Here is a 19,527-nt window from a genome sequence, read left to right on the forward strand (position 1 = left end):
GCTAGCCCTGACCCCCCTCTCTCCTATCCTAACCCTCCCAGGGAGGTGCCTAACCCTAAGTGCCTCCCGGGAGCCTCTAACTTAACCCCCCCCCCCCCCGCGGCTGTCCGCGCCCAGCTTAGCTTTGATTGGTCTGACGGGTGTCGGGATCCCGGCGTAGGTCTAATGACAGGCGTCAGGATTTAGACGCCTGTCATTAGTACCTTGCCGGGATTAGACAGTCGGGAAGCCGGCGGTCGGGATTTCGTCCATCGGCTTCCCGACTGCTTCCCCTTGTCTCTAACTACAAAGAACATATAATTTTCATAATCCTATACTTGGGAGTAAATAAGGAATAGATTTACCAATTAAGCTTTTCTTTATTTTATGATTTTTTTTTTTCCCTTTTTAAAATAATGAAAATATATTTGATTAAAAGATCAAAACGTTATCCCATATTTCGCAAAACCTCTTGCCAGTTGAACAAACCCAGCAATAATATGTGAAAATTAACCTGGTCTTAATTACCATTGAGAAAAACGAGAAATATGTTTGGATACGCCAGTTCTTCACCACATAGCAGATTGACATCTTCTACGCCAAGATTACTGGCTAATTTGATTATAGGCCCATCCTCCATATCAGTCGTGATATGCGTCATTAGCGCAAGATTTTTCACTAAGCCGCAGGCCTAATACAGAAGATAAAAAGAAGAGAACAAAGTCACTGCCATGGAAATTATTTGAGAAATATATTTAAAAATATTATATTATTAGGTAAAAAGGCATAGAGACACCTCACATGAGCCAATAGTGGAGACAGGCATTTTCTGGATGAAATAATATTTTATGAAATACTGCCTAAAACATCACAACAGTGAGTGAGGCATTTCCTAGTGAATCTATAGGATGAGTTTAATTTAATTCACAAAATGGCTGATTCCACTGTGTATACTGTAGGTGACAGGTAAACTGGGTGTGACTGCCATGTTTAAGTACTGTATTATGAAATACTCTACATAAAGTATACAGAGCTGACAAGGTTTTACAAAAAGTTAAATAAATGTTGATGTGTCTCCTATTTTCTTCAAGTTAAACTTTTAGTGCACATGGTTTTTATAACCAGTACACCACATGCAGACACATGACATATCAAAATAAACTGTATAACAAAAAAAATCTATATGGTCAGTTGGTAATTGCTTATTGGATGTTTTCCCCTTATTTGTACTTAAAGTTTCAGGTGGTTTTTTTTTAGATTTGTCCCTGATCAAACATTCCTAGATTATGCATTAATTTTTCTTGGCCTGGTGGAAAAAAATAAAAACACAAAAGAGGGAATATGACCATACAAAATAATCTGTAATACAAGTCTAAGAGAAAATTAAGTGGTTTACGAATATAATCTACTGAAGCCGGTACATTTATAACCAGACAAAAAAAAAAAACACTTGATATAAGCTATCTTATACCCCTTTTCCACTGGCCAAAATACCCGTGTTATTGGCGTGTCAACCCAGGTAGCGGCTCAGTGGAAAAGAGTACTAAGAAAAAATACAGAATCAATTGATACAGCATTTCTTCCTGGGTCTCGAGCAGAGTTTTACACGGGTCAGGCTCAGTAGATATGGTTACTCGGGATATTCCCAGGTCGACGCCGCAATGGAAAAGGGGTATTAGACTACCCTTAAACATCTAGCCTATCATACAAAATAAAAGAAAACACTAAAATCTATTTTCTCATACGAAGTAGGAAGCACATCTCTAGGCATGTTTTCTCCTAGTAGCGGAATCATTTATCAAATATTTTAAGCAACCACCATAAGCCAGTATTCATTTAAGCCTTAGAAGTCTACCAATAACACTGACAATCTTAAAAATGCCAATTTACTTTTAAAATGGTTTTCACACAGTGGAGGAGGCCATTTTGTGTTAGGCTTCCATCATTTTAAAATGAAAAACCAGTACACACACAAGACCTGAAACTCATTCCCGACATAAAATCCACCCCATACTTCTGGTTAAGGTCCCAATTAAGGTTACTGGAATTTATACACATATTGTAATCTGTGTTCCTCAGCAGTCTGACTTATGGTAAAATATTGCAAGTAACAGATGCAGGTGGCAACCCCCCCCCTCAAAAAAAAACATAGTATCCTGGAAAACCCCAAGATACAAGGAAGCCCTACTCTTGTGTAACTGTAGCCAAATAGTTCATTAGGAACAAACTATATCATGATCACCAATGTTGTCACTGGTTGCTATAGTGAATACAAGTAAAGCCCACAAAATGGCTGCTCATTTGACAGTCCTTTTTATTAAAAGGTAGTTCTCTAAAGAAAGCAGAATTAATATAAAATGACAAGTCATCTTATGGACAATCATGCTATTTATGGTTTATATGAAACTCCTTACCTCTCCTTCTGGAGTATCAGAAGGACACAGCATACCCCACTGAGAAGGCTGCAGAGATCGAGGGCCACTGACTTTTCTAGTCTTTTCAAACTGAGAGGATATTCTCGTCATCATGCCCAAGGCGGATATGTAAGATAGTCGTGACAGCACCTGCGTCACACCTTGACGGTCCATTTTAAATCTTTTCAAAGACCAATTCCCCTAGAGAAATAGTGCAGTAGTTGAGAAACCTCTGCTAATTGTTAATAAATGCATGCTACACAACTTCCCTGCACAGTTACAATTTTTGCAACAGAATCAACAACCATCTCATTGGCTTAAAGAACATTTAAATTGTTTTGGGAGCCCTCCACTGGGCGTCTATACAATTCGGCGCCCGACGGAACAATTCAATTGTTGCTCTGTTCAGACCCTTAAAGCCACGGGGGGACACATTTCTTCTCGCAGCCTACTGAGGTGGGAAAAGAAATGTCTGCAAATTTCGTTGTTTGGGCGCCCAAACCACTTGTAAAGATGGGTTTAGCCACTTTGCGTGGCTAAAGTCAGTGCTTCTAAGCATGTTAAATACTAATGGGCGCCCAAACGGAGAAACAATTGAATTGCTCAGTCAGGCGCCTATTCGTATAGACGCCCAGCAAGGGGCAAGCAAAACATTTGAATTGCCTCTTTAACGTCCAAAAAGGGTCTCCTCCATTAAGTCTTAAACAGATTAATCACACGATTAAGCATACAAATATTCGTGCATTTTTTCAAGCATTGACCTTATCTGTTATTTCAAAGTGGGAAAAAACTAAAAAAAAAAAAGGAACGTTTTTCTTTACAGATACATATTTTTCGATGAAGCCAATGGAGGGCAAAAAATAACGTAGAACAGCCCCGAGTTCAGTAGGCCGAGCATTTTATGGCGAAAAAATGCAGACTCCTCAACTCCCTTCACCTAATAAGCCTTTCCAGCAGGGAAACTAGTCTATATACACAGCAGAAAATTATTTCGACAGGTGCAGGGTGCTAGAATGAACACTAATTCACACTAACTCTGGTTGAAGATGATCATGTGACAGTACTGTACATGTTTACAGGTGTAGCAGGTTTAGTGCATGGATGTATGTTCTTTGGGTCCAACAGGGAGCCATTAGGAATGGATATATACATAAAGGTTCAAGGGACTGCAAAACAGGAGCTGAAATGGCAAGAAAGGGTGAACACCCACTTTATAAACCACATGGTGAAGCATCACCAAGTTAGGGAGGGAAGAGAAAGGTATGCACCAGTAGCAGTCAGCCCTAAGCCTGAGTGTAAGACAACAGCCGAGAATGGTGTTTGCTGAAAACAAAAGAGCCAAGAGTTGAAGAGCAAGGTATGAAGGCATCTCAGAGGAATTTAGGTACAATCCTGGGAAGCACATGTCAACAATCATAAAGTAGCCACAGGTAATGGTCCATAAAATAAATGTAAATAAAAGCAGATAGGAAGGATATAGCTATATACTATAGATAAATAGATATACATGTACAGTATGTCCACTGAAAATGGCAACAAAAATCAGAAGACTTTAAAATTCAGTAAGAAGAATATGGAATCTTGAATTACAGACAATTCTGTGTTCTGAGTGCAGGAAAAGACAATGAACAAGGCAAAACCAGGCCAATTGGTGACAAACTGGCCAACTCCTAAAGATCTGAGGGAATGTTTGGAGAAGAGAAGGACCCTGCTTCCTAAGGGTGGGATCGCCAGATTAATTATCAGAAAAAGTACATGTTGCCCGATTGTTTCATATGCCTGCTATCAGTCTAGCTTTTTGCCTTTTTCTCTTTTTTTTGTGTCAGTTATACATTTTCATGTCCTGGGATCAACATTCTCTAATACGGATTCGGTTATAATAAGAATAGGAAAATGGCAGCATTCCATTTCTGGGCAGTTGAGGCTCCCATTTGGACACAACAATCTGTCTCCTACATTTAAACTAAACTTGGTTGATAAAACTTTTGATCTTTCTAATGTTGAACACATTATTACGACCCCCCTCCCCCCAAATATATAAATAAATGTCTCCTTTCAACAATAGAAAAAGCAAAAATGTAAATTAAACAGTTTACAAAGAATGCTTAGTACATAGCAGTGTGTTTGCACCTCTCAGGTTCTGCTATTTAAATGAAAACAAAATACTACATGTACCCATTTCCACATCTTACCGTAGATATGGCATTCACCATGCCATTGGTGATTTGGTCTTGACGCATGTGTTTCACAACATCAAACTGAGCTGCCCTTTGTTTTGGGATGACCTGGTCAGCAATCTTTTTCATCTCAGAGTTAAATTTTTTAAACAAGTCTTCAAATAATAGTGATAGCAGCTGTAACGAAATAAGTAAAACAAAATGTGTAAATTTAAATTGAAAAGTTCATTTATTTTACACTAAATTACTTTGGCAAGTTACATAAGACCCTCCGGGATTTGCTTTCATTTGTGACTAAATGCAGCCCCTAACCCTACTAAGCAATTAAACATTACGGCCATTTGCGGGTTTTGCCAGATCTGTGTTTGCAGATCTGAGAATACTTCGAGTGTTTGTACTTGAATACTGGGTGGTTATTGTAGCAGGTTTTCTAATCTTAAATAACCTAGTAATAAAAAAACATGCAAGTAGCGTCTGCCCCTCCCCCAGGCCAGCTTTACTTATTGGTCTAGTGCAGTGTTTCTCAGCCCTGGTCCTCAGGACCCCTAACGGATCCCGGGCCGGCGACAGGGGATACAAAAGGATACACCCGTCCTGGCCCTGCACAGACCACCTAACAGGTATTGCCTGAAAAACATGAATTGTTTGGGGTCCTGAGGACAGAGATTAGGAACCACTGGTCTAACATGCTAAGGCAGGCCTTGACAAATCCCAGGGTCCAGGTTGCCACGGTTACCAGATTTTGCTGCCTGGCTACCAGATTTTGCAGTGAGGGAGGAAGCAGATCCTCATCAGCCCTCGCGGAAATTCGTGCCTATAGTATTGCGGCTTTCAATTCATGCACAGGAGTGCATGTGCTGAGTGTCATCTGCGGTGACTGCTGTGCCTGTGTCCGTCCTGGCCTGCACTGACTCCTCCTGTCTGTCCTTGCCTGCGCCGACTGCTCTCCATCCTGGCCTGCTCTGACCCATGCTGTCTGTCTCAGTCTTCGCTGATACTCCTCTACGTCCCGGCTGTCTATTGTCTCCTATCTTTATCCTTTATTTTCGTGCTGCTCCACAAAATAATATATTCCAAGGGAAGGGGAAATGTCGCAAAGGCACCAATGCGATCACGGAGACCGCGCAGAGCCATCGCAGAGTGATTGAAAGGCAACAAGAATTTGGGGTGGTGGTCACAGAAATGCAGGTATGCCTGATTGTTTGAATGGCATTGCACGGGCGGGCATAAATTAGCCATTGTGATTGCATACACAGCATGAGTACTTACTGCATGCAACAAAGTAAGGTCAGGGCTGCTGTAATTGTGCGTGAGGGACGGATCATTGTCGAGGTTACCGATGTTTATGGAGGGTTGCAAGGTATTACGGATGCAAGATAGCGGTAGTGGGAGGCAGTGGGCGTCTCTATGCTGGCAGTGCGACTACATTGTGAGTGCAATCATTAGCATATTTTTGCAGCAGACCTGCGATCACAATAGCGATCCTTTATGAATCAGGCCCTCTGTCTGCGTTCCTTGTATAATGACATACAAGGAACAATTTCTGATGGCAGCTATGTCCAAAACTACCACAATCACTGCCAGGGTGAACAGGCATAGGGATAACAGATTTACACCTCTTCAATTGGGTACACCCATGACGTGGTTCGGAGCAATATATCGTATAGTGTGTATACCCTATCCGTCGTTCACGACCGTCTTTCAATGCATTGTCCCTCCTGCTGTTCTGCACAGCAGATGGAACAATGCAATGAACTATGCGAAGCTGTTACATGCAGCATGCAACAACACATCACCATACACCAGATTGTGCAGTGTATAGGCCACGCACAAGTGATGTATCGTTTGCATAGCACCGTTGGCTTAATTACACATCATATAGTGTGTACACAGCTTTAGACTTGGATTAACCTTTGTGCAACAGAAAAGACGGCGGGCCAGCCCCAGTGGTTATTGCATGAAATTTACTTATCTAACTACTGCAAGTCCAAATTCTTGACATGGCAAAACTAGATAGATAAAGTTCTTATCCAACTCCTGTGCAATATTACCTATAGAACCAGCAGAATAACTGTACAACTGGCCAGTCCCGATTACCTACATTATAATTATATTAATTATTATATTATAAATGAGCAATAAATTAAAATTAACTAACTAAACATAGAAGTGAATATTACAAATGTACTTTATTAGATAATATTCCAACATTTTATTGTATTTGTTTTCTTTGATGCCACCCCCTCTTTGAAACAAATTCTTGTACTGGTTATATCCTTAGACCATATAGTATTCAGATATGTTATTACAGATCAAAAAAAAAAAAAAGATTAGATATATTGGCCAGAATCTAAAACAATCTAAACATCTATGCAATGGGATAGCAATAGAAATGTTATAATAAAATAGTTTAAATGCATATATTTTCAAAGATCAAGAATATTTAAAGTTGCACAAAAAAACAGAATATTCTAAAACGTTCCATTATAAGAATAGATGCTTTCCAGGGCTGCTTGGAAAGCAGATTACATTTAGAGACAGAACTTATTGTAACTTTAGCTTCCTAGAAACAAACAAAAAAAAAACCCCTTTGTGGAAATTAAGTTGGATAAAGCCATAAGAAAAAAAACAAAAAAACATCAAAATACAAAGCCAAAAGACAGAGCCATAGGTGCGGACGGGCAGGACACCTGAAATACTACTACTGTGGGCATTACATAAGGGGCACTACTACTACTGTGGGCATTGCATAAGGTGCACTACAACTATTGGCATTGTATGAGGGACACTACTATTGTGTGGCATAATGTGTATAAGGGGTATTTCGGTGTGGTACACTACACTTATGTCTTAAAGGTAACGCCCTCTTGAGTGGCCATGCCCCCTTTTACGGCGGACGCACAAGTACAACCTTAGATTTTCCATACCCCCACTTCAAAATTCCCACTTCGACCACTGCCCCTATAAGTAGTGTAGAAGGAAGATTACTCAAATACAGAAGATACATATATGATTAATAAACCTTGGGGAGAATTGAGAGACATTTTTATTTGCAATATGATTGGTTGAAAGATCAGCGATAGAGGTCATAGAAACACGGGTTTACTGTTTTCTCTGGAACAGATAGAAGACGACGACAATATGGAGCTGGTCGTGGAATTATGGATGCAAATGGTTCAGGCTGAGACTTAATTGATCACATCCTTTATTTAATCAGATCACCCATAAGATCTGATGAACAGTTTCAGTGTTTTCTGAATTCCCAAATAGCCGGAGACAAAGGGGGAGATGTAGTAAGCCTTGGAGAGAGAAGGTACCAACCAATCATCTCCTAACTGTCATTTTTCAAACAGAGTCTGTGAAGTGGCAGGAGCTGATTGGTTGGTACTTTCTCTCTCTCCAAGGCTTGATACATCTCCCCCAAAGTTCTCTACTAACAAAATGTCCATCCATGACAGCTTTGAAAGAACTGAAGTATGTGGCTGCCACAATTCAGCAAGGTTCTATGAAATAGGTGTGTACACACCTAAACGACCGACAATCGTGCCGATGTTCAGGGCGATTTGCCTTCACCCATGATTGCCGGTAGACACTGCACAATTTAACGAACGACGGAACGATTACTTGTTCCGTCCTTCACTAATATGTATGGCGCCGCATGCGATATCGTGTGATTGGCTGTGCAGCACAGCCAATCACACGATAACGAATGCGTCCGCGGGAGCGATTAAATCGGGCATACACACTGCACAATATGGCCGATTTGTTGTTCCAATTTGGCTAAATCGGCCAGATATCGTGCAGGTGTTTACCCACCCCATAGAGCACGGGTGCTACTTGTCTTCTTGGTCCAGAGGATGGAAGAACGGGATCCGGTCTAAAGATCTACAGTAAGAAGGTAGACAATGTCTAGATGGACACCAGATGTTAGACAGTCAACAGGTGGACAAAAGGTCGACATGTAAAATAGTAGACAGCTACAAATGGTCGACAGGGTCAAAAAGGTCGACCTGAAAATGGTTGACACGAAAATTGGTCGACATAATTTTTTTGTTTTTTCAGGGTTAGGTTTAGGGTTAGGCACTTACCCCAAAAGTTAAGGTTAGGCACTTACCCCGACGGTTAGGGACCAGGAGGGGGGATTAGGCACCAAGGGTAGGGTTAGGGTGAAGATTTGGTTAGAAGAAAATGTGTCGACCATTTTTTAAGTGTCGACCTTTTGACAGTCTACTTTCTTACATGTCGACCTTTAGTGTGTCAACCTACTGACTGTCTAACATCTGGTGTCTATCTAAACATTGTCTACTTTTTACTGTAGATCTTTCAATCCACACTCGGAAGAACATGGAGAAGATAACATTCCTAATATTGATGATACATGTGAGATGAGTGGAGATATTTGACCAATGAAAGTGGTAATATGATGAAGTGCTCCTTAGTAGAAAAGTTTCCATGACTCTGATGCTAATTTGCTAGACTCTAGCACTCAATAGGATTGTTGTGCTCAACAGACGAAATGTCTTTGAGAAGAAACCACATGAATGAGGTAAGCCTACCTTATTATGCTGAAATAAAAACGGCCTCTTCTCAGTCTGAGGAGGCATCTATCTCAATAAAGAAATAAACTCACCCCTTTCATGGAAAAGCCGGTGATGGTAATGGTGAATGATTAATAACTTTCATCAAATGTCTGATTATAAATGGGTAGTTCAATACAGAGAAGTGCGAAATGCTATTCACACTAATCGGCTAAAGCACAACGGCGCCAGGTTTGTGTACGCTTGTCAAGGCAGAAGAGTGCTAAGACAGGTCCCACTACTCAGCACCCAATATAGAGATGCTGCAGAAAAAGTGCTAGATACACCATATAAAAGAGGTCATTAGAAAGCGCAACTAGTAAATAATAGTACATAGGACAGGTGTTATAGGATTCTATGGGGGGAATTCAATTAGCCATGGGGTTTATCTTATCTATCCATGTGGGGACTAGCTCTGCATTTCATGTCTAGATATATATAATTAATTAGCCTTTTCCCCGCGCGGTAAAACATCAATTAATGTGCGAAAATCCACTGATTCGCCGTATAATGCAGAATCTAATGGGTTTCCTCATGTGTTAAAATGCAGACACTGCATTTTAAAGTGGATCTGCCTTTGCAGCTCCTGAGACTGAGGAAGAATTCTCCATCTGGGGAGGTTTTTCGCGGGGTTCCAGCTGCTAATTGAATAAGACAGCACAATCAAACCCCACAGCTAATTGAATTCTCCCCTAGGGGAGTATTTAATATGTAAAAACTATGGAACGATGGTCACCCAATGCTGTTTTAGGGGATACAGTTCCTACAACTAGAGAAACCAGCACTGGCTACATGCCAAGTGATGGGTGCAGAAGGAAGGTTCAAATAAATAAATATAAATGCAGAGTAGGAGAAGATTGCGAAGATAAGGAGAGAAAAAACAAGAGTACACTAGGGAAGAGCTTGAGAGAGCTCATCTATAAGGGAGGGGCAGTCAGACATGGGTGACCAGAAGTCAGCATACAGGGACAAATAGGATGGGTTAGGAGGAGAGCTGGTAGGCTTGGATAAAGAATTGGGCTATGAAAGTCAGTTTGAATGTTTGTAGAGCGGAGGAAAGTCTGGTAGGAAGAGGGAGTGAGTATCCCAGGGGTGGGATCTATGTCTCTACACCAATATTTATAACAATGCAGTCCAGCAATCATAAATGAAGGTGACAACTGTGGGGTGCTCAATCCATGTTCAGATGAATGTAGCCCATCAGAAACCAGTGACATCATCATCTATATTCCCAACCACATGTTCCCACACATACACACTAGGGGCAATTTGTGGGGAGCCAATTAACCTACCAGTATATTTTTGGAGTGTGGGAGGAAACCGGAGTACCCGGAGGAAACCCACGCAAGCACAGGGAGAATATACAAACTCTACACTGTTAGGACCGTAGTGGGAAGCGAACCCATGACCTCAGTACTGTGAGACAGTAACGCTAACCATTACACCGTCTGTGCTGCTAGGTAATAGAATAGTGCCCACCATATCAGACACTTTCCTCAACAATAATATTTTAAGGAGGTATTATGGAAATGGAATCACCATGGTTTGAATCAAAACAGAAGTAAATGGGGAAGGACTGCAAGTGAATACCTACAAGAGTCCCAGGAACCTTAAAGTTGTGGTTCTGCTAAATACAAATTGGGTAAAATTTCTCCATTAAATTGGTCACACAGACCTAAGATATGCTTATTTTTCTGCATTAACGGTCAACCATGCTAATTGCTTTGTGGTGCTAAACTGAGATACTGTATGCTCCATAAATTGCACTAAAACAATGCTGTGGTGTCATAATGATAGGCCACTCGTTCAGATTACCTATCCATTTAAAAAAAAAATAATAATTTAAATTCCGGCCTGCAAGATGCCCCTGGAGCAACACGCTGACCTCTCCAGTGCTGCATGTGTTAACATCCAGCCTGTTTCCTCGTTCATTTTAGTCAGAGACTTTACAGTTTTGTAAAGCAGCAATAACAGAAGTGGGAGGGAGGAAAGAAAAAAAAAAAAAAAGGGAATTTAAGCTGCTGCAACAGTTTCACCAATTAGCTTAATGTCAGGGAATTCTAATTAGGTGCCTTGAGATTGCTATTTAGCGCTAAAGCTTTTAGAGTGCCAAATTCTCCTTTTCACACAAACCAGTTGCAAAACTGAAGACATTAGGCATCCTTAATTACATTATCAGAACAGCTAGGATTAGGCAATCTCTGAAGTCAATGCGGGGATTCTATTGTCACAAGGTAGAAATCCCTTGCCGTGCAAGGTGCTGGATTTCGGGGCCTGCTCCATATCTCCTTCTCACAAAGCAAGCTGCATTAGCCACACAGAAAATACGGCAGAACAAAAGAGACCGGGGTTATGCTTCACAAATAATAAACACATTAGAGAGGGGGGGACGGTAGGTGAAAGATTAAGTCTCCAATCGGTAGGTTTTGCTAACACCTCCGTTGGCGAGGGGCCTACCCCAATCCTCCAGTGACAATTAAAAAAGGGACTAAATCGCTACGTTAAATAAAAAAAAAAAAAATACACACAAAACAAACATGTTTGGCTCATGAATCCGCATCTGTTATCTAAAGCTGGAGCGCATTTCAAACTCCGTTTTTCCCATGGGGTGTGAAATTAGCAGCAAAATCATATTGGTTTGTTTTCCTTCTTTTCTTTCCATGCACAATACAGTCTTATGCCGGCATTGTTGGCGGAACAGACTTTTCCAGAGATCTGAACCCATTGTGAACATTCCATTTCTCCTTTGTGTGCGGAGTTTTTTGTTTTGTTTTTGGAGCAGACAATATACATTATGCTGGCTCTGAACGTTGCAGAGGGCAGCCATATTATTTACTGATAATAAAGTCCAATTTAACTGCGCAGGCGATTCGGCTTTGTAATGCGTGGTAGAGTATTCAAATTGTTTCTTACTGCTTACCCACTACCAGGTGAATCAACGATCGTGTAATAAAAGTGAGAAAAGATCATTTTGACATCACTGTTTTAACGGACCGGAACCATAAATAAATTACTAAGTAAATGGAGAGGATACCTGTACCACATTAAAATAAATAAATACTTTTGGACAATGGCTCCAATTAGTTTACGCAAATTGATAGCATTGCTCATTTCCAGTAATAGTGCTTGGAAACTAGTAAATCAGAGTAATGGTTACCATTACCGCCTCACATCACTGAGGTCTTGGGTTTGACTGCCCTATCTGTGTGGAGTTTGCATATCCTCCCCATGTTTGCATGGGTTTCCTCCCACAATCCAAGATGAAATGGCTCCCGCCCCAAAATGAATCCTAGTGTGGATATACATGTGGTAGGAAATTGAAATGGTATGCTCCACTGGGGCAGGGACTGATGTGAATGTCGATGCAGAATTTGTGCGCGCTATATAAAAATTGATATATTAATAATACATAGCTACAAATGAATGGGTAACATAGCAAAACTGGTCTAACTGGTGTAAAATAAAAATCACACTCCGCCACATATTTGCAAAAACCCAAAACAATACCCATCAACAATGAGGATATATACATGGCTGTTAAAATGAAAGTATTGTGCAGGTCATTTACTGAAAAAAATTAATTTGTCAGCAGGTGGCGCCATAAATCACTTGAAGAGCACTACAACAACTCAATGTGTTCTCCTTTGTGGTCAACAACAGTTAACATTCAAAGAACAGCAATCTCTATAGCAGAACGTAATGTTGGGTGGAATAATCAGCACATAATGGATAGTGATGTCTTCCAGATCTGACAGGGTATGACATCCTTCCCAATACACCGGGTACAAAAATCCCCAAAAGTCACATGGGGTGAGGGCCGCTGATCATGTTGGCCAAGATGTCTGAAAGTAGCGACTAACACACGTTCTACAGAAAAGTGTAGGGCTCTTCAAGTGATTTGTAGCACCACATCGCCCCCTGGTGACAAAATTTGTAACTAATAATTATTTTCCAATAAGTGGATAGCTTTTCCTCTAAAGTACTTGTCCAAATTTATTTTCATTACAATGATTAGAACTCGCTCCGGAGTGCATTACGTCACAGCCCTTACATCACAGATGCTCATGTTGGTTCACTGGTTCACATGTGCTTTGGGGTTAAGTACAAAAGAATAAAAAAATATATTAGTGAAGCCCTGGGCTTCTTTCTATAGATACGTATTTACAGCTTGCCTTACCAAATGCTACAGAATCCAAAATGGGACATAACCCTCTAAAATGTAAAATTACCTCTGCAACTAAAGTGATAATTGTTATATAGACATATCTTATTCCGGAATTTGTTACAGTATTTTAAACAACATTTATGCACACCAGACTGCCTTTGAAGAACATTACAATAAGCATTTAAGAACCTTAAGTGATTAAAACAAGAACAATATAGTGGTCTAGATGATCAAAGGAGAGATGTATCAAAATGTTCTAAAGAGTGGAAAAGTGGAGAAGTTGCCCTTGGCAACTAATTCTACCTATCAGTTCATAGAATGCACTTGAGAAATTACTAGATAAAAGGCTGATTGGTTGCTATGGGCAACTTCTCCAGTCTTTAGAATGTTGGATACATTTCTCCACAAGAGGGAGATTTATTAAAGCTTGCGGAGAGAGATAAACTGCCAACCATTCAGTTCCTAACTGTCATTTTTCAAACACAGCCTGTAAGATGGCAGCTAGAAGCTGATCGGTAGGTACTTGATCTCTCTCAAGTTCATCTCTTTCCAAGGTTTGATAAATTGCCACCCAATCCACAGAATCTGCTACTTATGCTTTTCTAAAGGGTGCAGTCACTTAGGTTTACTGGTCTTTTAAAAGGCCTAAATACACGTTTGGCCAAATGTAATAGCTCGCCATTTGCCACTACATTTAAAGTGTCAATTAGTCGAAAGTCAATACCTGCTTGGTTTTGCCTTTCAACCTCTTGCTGCTTTAAATCTAGTTACTATCTCACCGGAATAGTGCCGGCTCCTGCAAGTGGCGGGCTATTACACGTTTGGCCCATGGACTGATTTTTTTAATTTTCTAAAATAAATGTTCACTACTAAATTACGCATAGTCCCCTTTTGTGGGGCAGCCCTGGGCTATTATATGCTTGTGACTCGGTGAATGGATATCAACAAGTTTGAAAAGTAAAAGTGACCAAGTAAATTAGAGCCTACCTGTCCTGCCAGTTCCAATCTCTTGTTTCCATAATAATCGCGATCATCTACTTTATTTTCTCCTTGGGCCAGGATCACCCTCCGGACCATCACGGCAGTGTAGATACATTTTGCTCTGAAATGGAACTCTTTAACCTATTAACACGATGAGATGGAAGTAATAAAAAAAAAAAAGAAAAACTGTTTTGTAAAATTCCCAGCATTGAACAATTAACACCTGTATGCTTCAGTGGTTTTACTGGTATGGACAAACACCCCACAAACACTAGATATAATTTACATTAAAATAATTAAAGCGGTTTTCACCTTCAGATGACTTTATAGGTTCATATAGAACCTTCTGCAATTTTCTACATATTGTTTTAAATTTGATGCATCTCTGTGTTGTTTCACTAAAGCATTTATATCATCAGGCTAAGCGGTTTATTTTGATACCCGTGGAGGTGACACATCACTACTCTGTGGGTCGAACTGCACCTCCCGCACAAAGCTGAAGCATGACAAGGGTTGGGATAATAAAGAACACTAGATGATATAAAAGAACTAGTGAAAATACAGAGGGATAAACAATACTTTCACTAAAACGCCTAGAGCTACTTACTGGTACATGTGTCAGGATGGTTGATGCAAGTAGTTCACGGGCTTCATCCACTCTGGACTTTTTAGGACCACCTCCCCACATCCTCTGTCTCCTCACTTTATTACCAATATACTTTAAGGCCTTTAATGAAAACAATAATAATTTTAAAGAAACAGTGCAAATGTATCAGTCAGCAATCCAAATCTCTGTCACCTGCCCTCCGCCGGAAGAGATGCAACTTAAAGCAGTTTTTATTTACATTGATCTCCCACCTCTGAGGGGCTATGATGTGTGGTAGATAGGCACTGCTAAACAATTGTGTCAGGGACATCTGGTCGGGCAGCTACCGCAGTGACCTGTCAGCGCCACTAAACACACAGAAAAACCCTGAAGTCTGACATTCATCATCCTCGGCCGCTTCCTGTAAACCTGTCTACACTTGGGTAGAGGATGCATTTCAGATCTGCCAACGCACTTTGCTATCTCTCCTCGCTGTTTTCAAGAATGACAACAAAAGAAGCTCTGACCCCAGCCAACCTGGCAAACAAACCACCCCCTAACCCCCTCTACTATTAAACTAAATTTGTTTTGCTTTTGTTTTAAAACACTATACATATATTATCGATTGGTAAATCTCCCTTCCAACTAACCCTGTCCAAGGCATCAGCTGTTGGGGGATGCTAACATGTTACTGTGGAATAATAGCATCAATTAAATAGAAATAAAGGAAATTACCATAAAATGATACACCGACTTGTACTTACTATGAATTGCCTTATCTACACAGTCATTAGGAATACACACAAAACACAAGCACGGGTTGCTCTGTATCCCCCCGATCCCAGGAGAGGGCAGTAGTGGATCCTGTGGATCCCTACTAGAACACTACTTAATTGAGCACAAGCCTTCTAAAGATTTGAGAAGCGAAGTGGAGGAGTTGCCCATGGCAACCTATCACCTTCTTGTTAGCGATTATCAAGTACATTCTAAAGAATGCTAGCTCGATGCCGATTGGCTGCTATGGGCACTTGTGCACTCTGTAGACGGGTTGACACATATCTCCTAATCTCTGTAGAGGAGCCACCAGCTGAGGTACCAGTGTAACCGAGACTGGAGTTTAATAAATACTTCCATATATTTCACCTGCATGGATGTTTATTATACGGTCACTAACAGGTTACTTTTTCCTCATCGGACTAGCTGCTGTTGTCCAATGCCTGTGCTGTACTAATACACAATGCCAATGCCGCATAAAGGAGGCCTTGGCTTGTTACACTAAATGAGAACCACCTGTGCCATTCTGGATCTAGTCCGTCAACCAGTCACTTCAAAAGAGAAAAGAAATCTAAACAGTAAAAACTTTATTTTGTGCTAAGCACGCCAATAAAAGCATTGTAATGGAGGCTCAAACCAGCTAGATCATGTATTGTGTTACGGGCAGCGTACCTCCAGTATAAACATTCTTAAAAAATATGTATGTATTATTGCTTTGAGGGGCATTTCCTGAGAGACAAAAGAATACCAGGTTCTGGTATATATAATGATCAAAAATATTTTTGACACAACTAAACACACCACACACCTGCATCTGGGTGAATATCTGTGCCTTTTGGCACTCTTCCAAACTTGGCCCAAATGCAGCCACCACATGCTCCTCCGTCCCGATCATCTGTACGATTTCTTGGTCACTTTCCACGCCCATTGCCTACAGAAGCAAGAGGACACATATGATCAGCTTAGTGCTCACATTTGCCTATGCTAAATTGCCATCGCTTGCAGAATTACTTTCAGGCGGTGACTTGCCGCATGGGTAAAACCCAGCCATCTGGCAACGTGCGGCATACAATAGGCCAACCTGAACGAGTCATTAAATAAGTTATTGGTTATGAATTTTAGTGTTTCGAGGTTAAATACAATGGGAGGCAAGAACAAAGTTTGGTAGTAAAATAAAAAATGAAGAGAACGGTAATGACTTTCAGTAACGCACAGGAATCTGGACGACATCTTTACTCAATTTGTATGGGAATTTGTGTGCTGTAAAGATCGTTTCACGTGAACTTGGTTACCCGGCAGACGTCTAAATACACCTGATTTTGTACATATTTAGTTATTTTATATGGTGGGTTTAGGCATAATACACATCAAGTGGCCAACGTACTTGGCTGATTTCTGCACATGTTACAAAGTGAGGGGTCATGTGTGTGGAAGCCCCCCAACAGTCTCCCACCCTGAAAAACGGCAAGTGCTCTAAATTAACCTACTCAACACATAAGGCGTACAGCGTAAATTATACAAACGTTCCACAACTTATATTAATAAAAGAATTTACATATTGCTAATTAGAACAGGCAAGTTTCACCATCTAGAGACACTAACATGGAAACAAGACAGTACACAAAACGTCCAGGAACTAACAGATAGTTATACAATACTTATAAAAATGATTCTTTAGACTTTAAATGTTTCATATAACTAGGACATTCTTATTCACTTAAGTGTCTGAATCAGAATTGCGCACAAGCCCGAGAATGTGACCGCATCTTGCGATTTTCAGAAAACTTTGCATGCGTTGCAGCCGACATAAGCAACAACTACAAAGAGATGTGAGTCAGTCACTTATTACCGATGGCTGAATGGGCATTACTTGGTGGTAACTGGGTGCCAACGGGGTGCTGCATGTAAAAAGAAACATCTTGTGGGCGTGTAGCCAGAGTTACGACCTATTCAGAGTTGTGTGTATGGATGGTGTAAGCCATTTGCAGGCGCATCTTCTGTACACAGCATTAGGCAGGTGTAAGTGCGGCTGCTCTCATGGTCGGAGGTCTCAGAATGAGAGCGGAAAGTCGCACAGGACATACGATGATAGTAGGCGTCCAGATCTGCGACTGTATTAAGTGCAACTCAGAATTAGGCTGTCAACATGGAATTAATTTTGCTCATCTCACAATGGGTTCCGGACTATAGACAGACAGTAATTAGTTAGACAATGTCTATATAGACACCAGATGTTAGACAAGGATTAAAGTTCGACACTGACAAAAGTTAGACACACTAAAGTTAGACATGTAAAAAGTTCGACAGGTACAAAAGATCGACAGGTACAAAAGTTCAACATGAAAAAGATCGACATAAGAATGGTCGACATTTTTTTGTATGTTTTTTAGGATTAGGTTCAGGCACTTATCCCCACAGTTAGGGTTAGGCACCAAGGGGAGTGTTAGGCACCTACCCCCACGCTTAGGATTAGGCACATACCCAGATGGTTAGGGTTAGGCACCAGGAGGGAGGGTTAGGCACTTACCCCCACGCTTAGGGTTAGGCACATACCCAGATGGTTAGGGTTAGGCACCAAGGGGAAGGTTAGGGTTAGGGTGAAGATTAGGGCTAGAAAACAAAAAAAATAATAATAATTGTCGACCATTTTTGCGTCGACCATTCTCATGTCAAACTTTTGACCCTGTCGACCTTTTTACATGTTTAACTTTAATGTGTCTGACTTTTGTTTGTGTCTAACTTTTTTCCCTGTCTAACTATTGACTGTCTAACATCTGGTGTCTGTCTAGAAGTAGATGATGGAATGACTAATGCTGGGTACACACTGGCAGATATATTGGGCGATCAACTGATCAGCCAATATATTTTGCGTGTCGGCAGTGTGTACCAGCAATATATCTGTAAACGACGTAGGTCACAGACATATTTCGATGGCTGCACTGCACAGTTGATGGCAGACATATCTGTCCATCGTGCTGTGTGTACGGGCTGTCAGCTTAAGGGAAGGAGACGCACATGAGGGAAGAGGGCCCTACTCATGAAAACTAACATTCTAAAAGGGGAGGGGCAGACAGACAGGGGAGACACAGATGGGGTAGACAGTGAGGAAGGAGCATGGAGCCGCAGGTTAGGATGAAATTTATTATAAATACAACATACAAAAGGACACAGAGACAAATGTACTGTTAATAATTTAATACTAATAATGACATTCAAGGTACAATTTTGTTTCACTTTTATTATTATATTTTTAAATATTTCACTAATAAGGCTAAGTTTATTTTAAATACTGATACAATGAAAGTTACATTTTATATATTTTTTCTTTCCCACATGTGCACCAACAAAGAGACAATACTTTTTTCTTTTTTCCTATGTATATCTTCTCTTACTGTCCTTGGCAGCACCCCCAGAGAGTTATTATCCATTGATATATATCATTTATTTGGGGCTACTGTATAAACAATTCTAGTCTAACCAAAACCTAGTGCAGAGGTGTCTACCAATCCCCTATACCCAATTAAATAGGATGAGAGCTGGAAGGCAATGATGAAGTAGTGGGTCTTGAGAACCTGTCTGAAGTTTAGTAGAGAGGTGGAGATTTTGATAGTAAGAATTCCATGAGGTAGAGAGCAGCATGGGTAAAATTCTGGAGACGGGAGTGGGAAGAGGTAATCAGTTGGCAGGAGACGCGAAATGCATTTGTTGAGCCAAGTAGGCGGGCAGGAGTGTGAAGTGAGATGAGATCAGAGATGTAAATTGGAGAGGATTGGGCGAGGACTTTGTAAGTGAGTGTAAGACCCTTGAATTGAGTTCTGAAGGAGAAGGGGAGCCAGTGCAGTGCTTGTAGGAGAGGGCAGGCAGATGTAGAACG

General features: G+C 40.7%; 1 protein-coding gene across 2 annotated transcripts in view; it reads right to left on the reverse strand.

The window, feature by feature from the left end:
- Positions 1-19,527, reverse strand: part of POLR3B (RNA polymerase III subunit B) — a 166,449-nt gene that overhangs the window by 99,838 nt on the left and 47,084 nt on the right. For both annotated transcript variants that reach the window (XM_088478926.1, XM_088478925.1), the window contains exons 10-15: positions 16,462-16,584; positions 14,901-15,020; positions 14,300-14,434; positions 4,586-4,747; positions 2,394-2,594; positions 508-670 (exon numbers count right to left, since the gene is read on the reverse strand). In XM_088478926.1, coding sequence (XP_088335052.1) covers positions 508-670; positions 2,394-2,594; positions 4,586-4,747; positions 14,300-14,434; positions 14,901-15,020; positions 16,462-16,584 — 904 coding nt within the window. The remainder of the gene's footprint in view (positions 1-507; positions 671-2,393; positions 2,595-4,585; positions 4,748-14,299; positions 14,435-14,900; positions 15,021-16,461; positions 16,585-19,527) is intronic.

Source organism: Taudactylus pleione, unplaced genomic scaffold (genome assembly GCF_031769625.1).
Source record: "Taudactylus pleione unplaced genomic scaffold, aTauple2 ptg000225l, whole genome shotgun sequence".
Taxonomy (NCBI): Eukaryota; Metazoa; Chordata; class Amphibia; order Anura; family Myobatrachidae; genus Taudactylus; species Taudactylus pleione.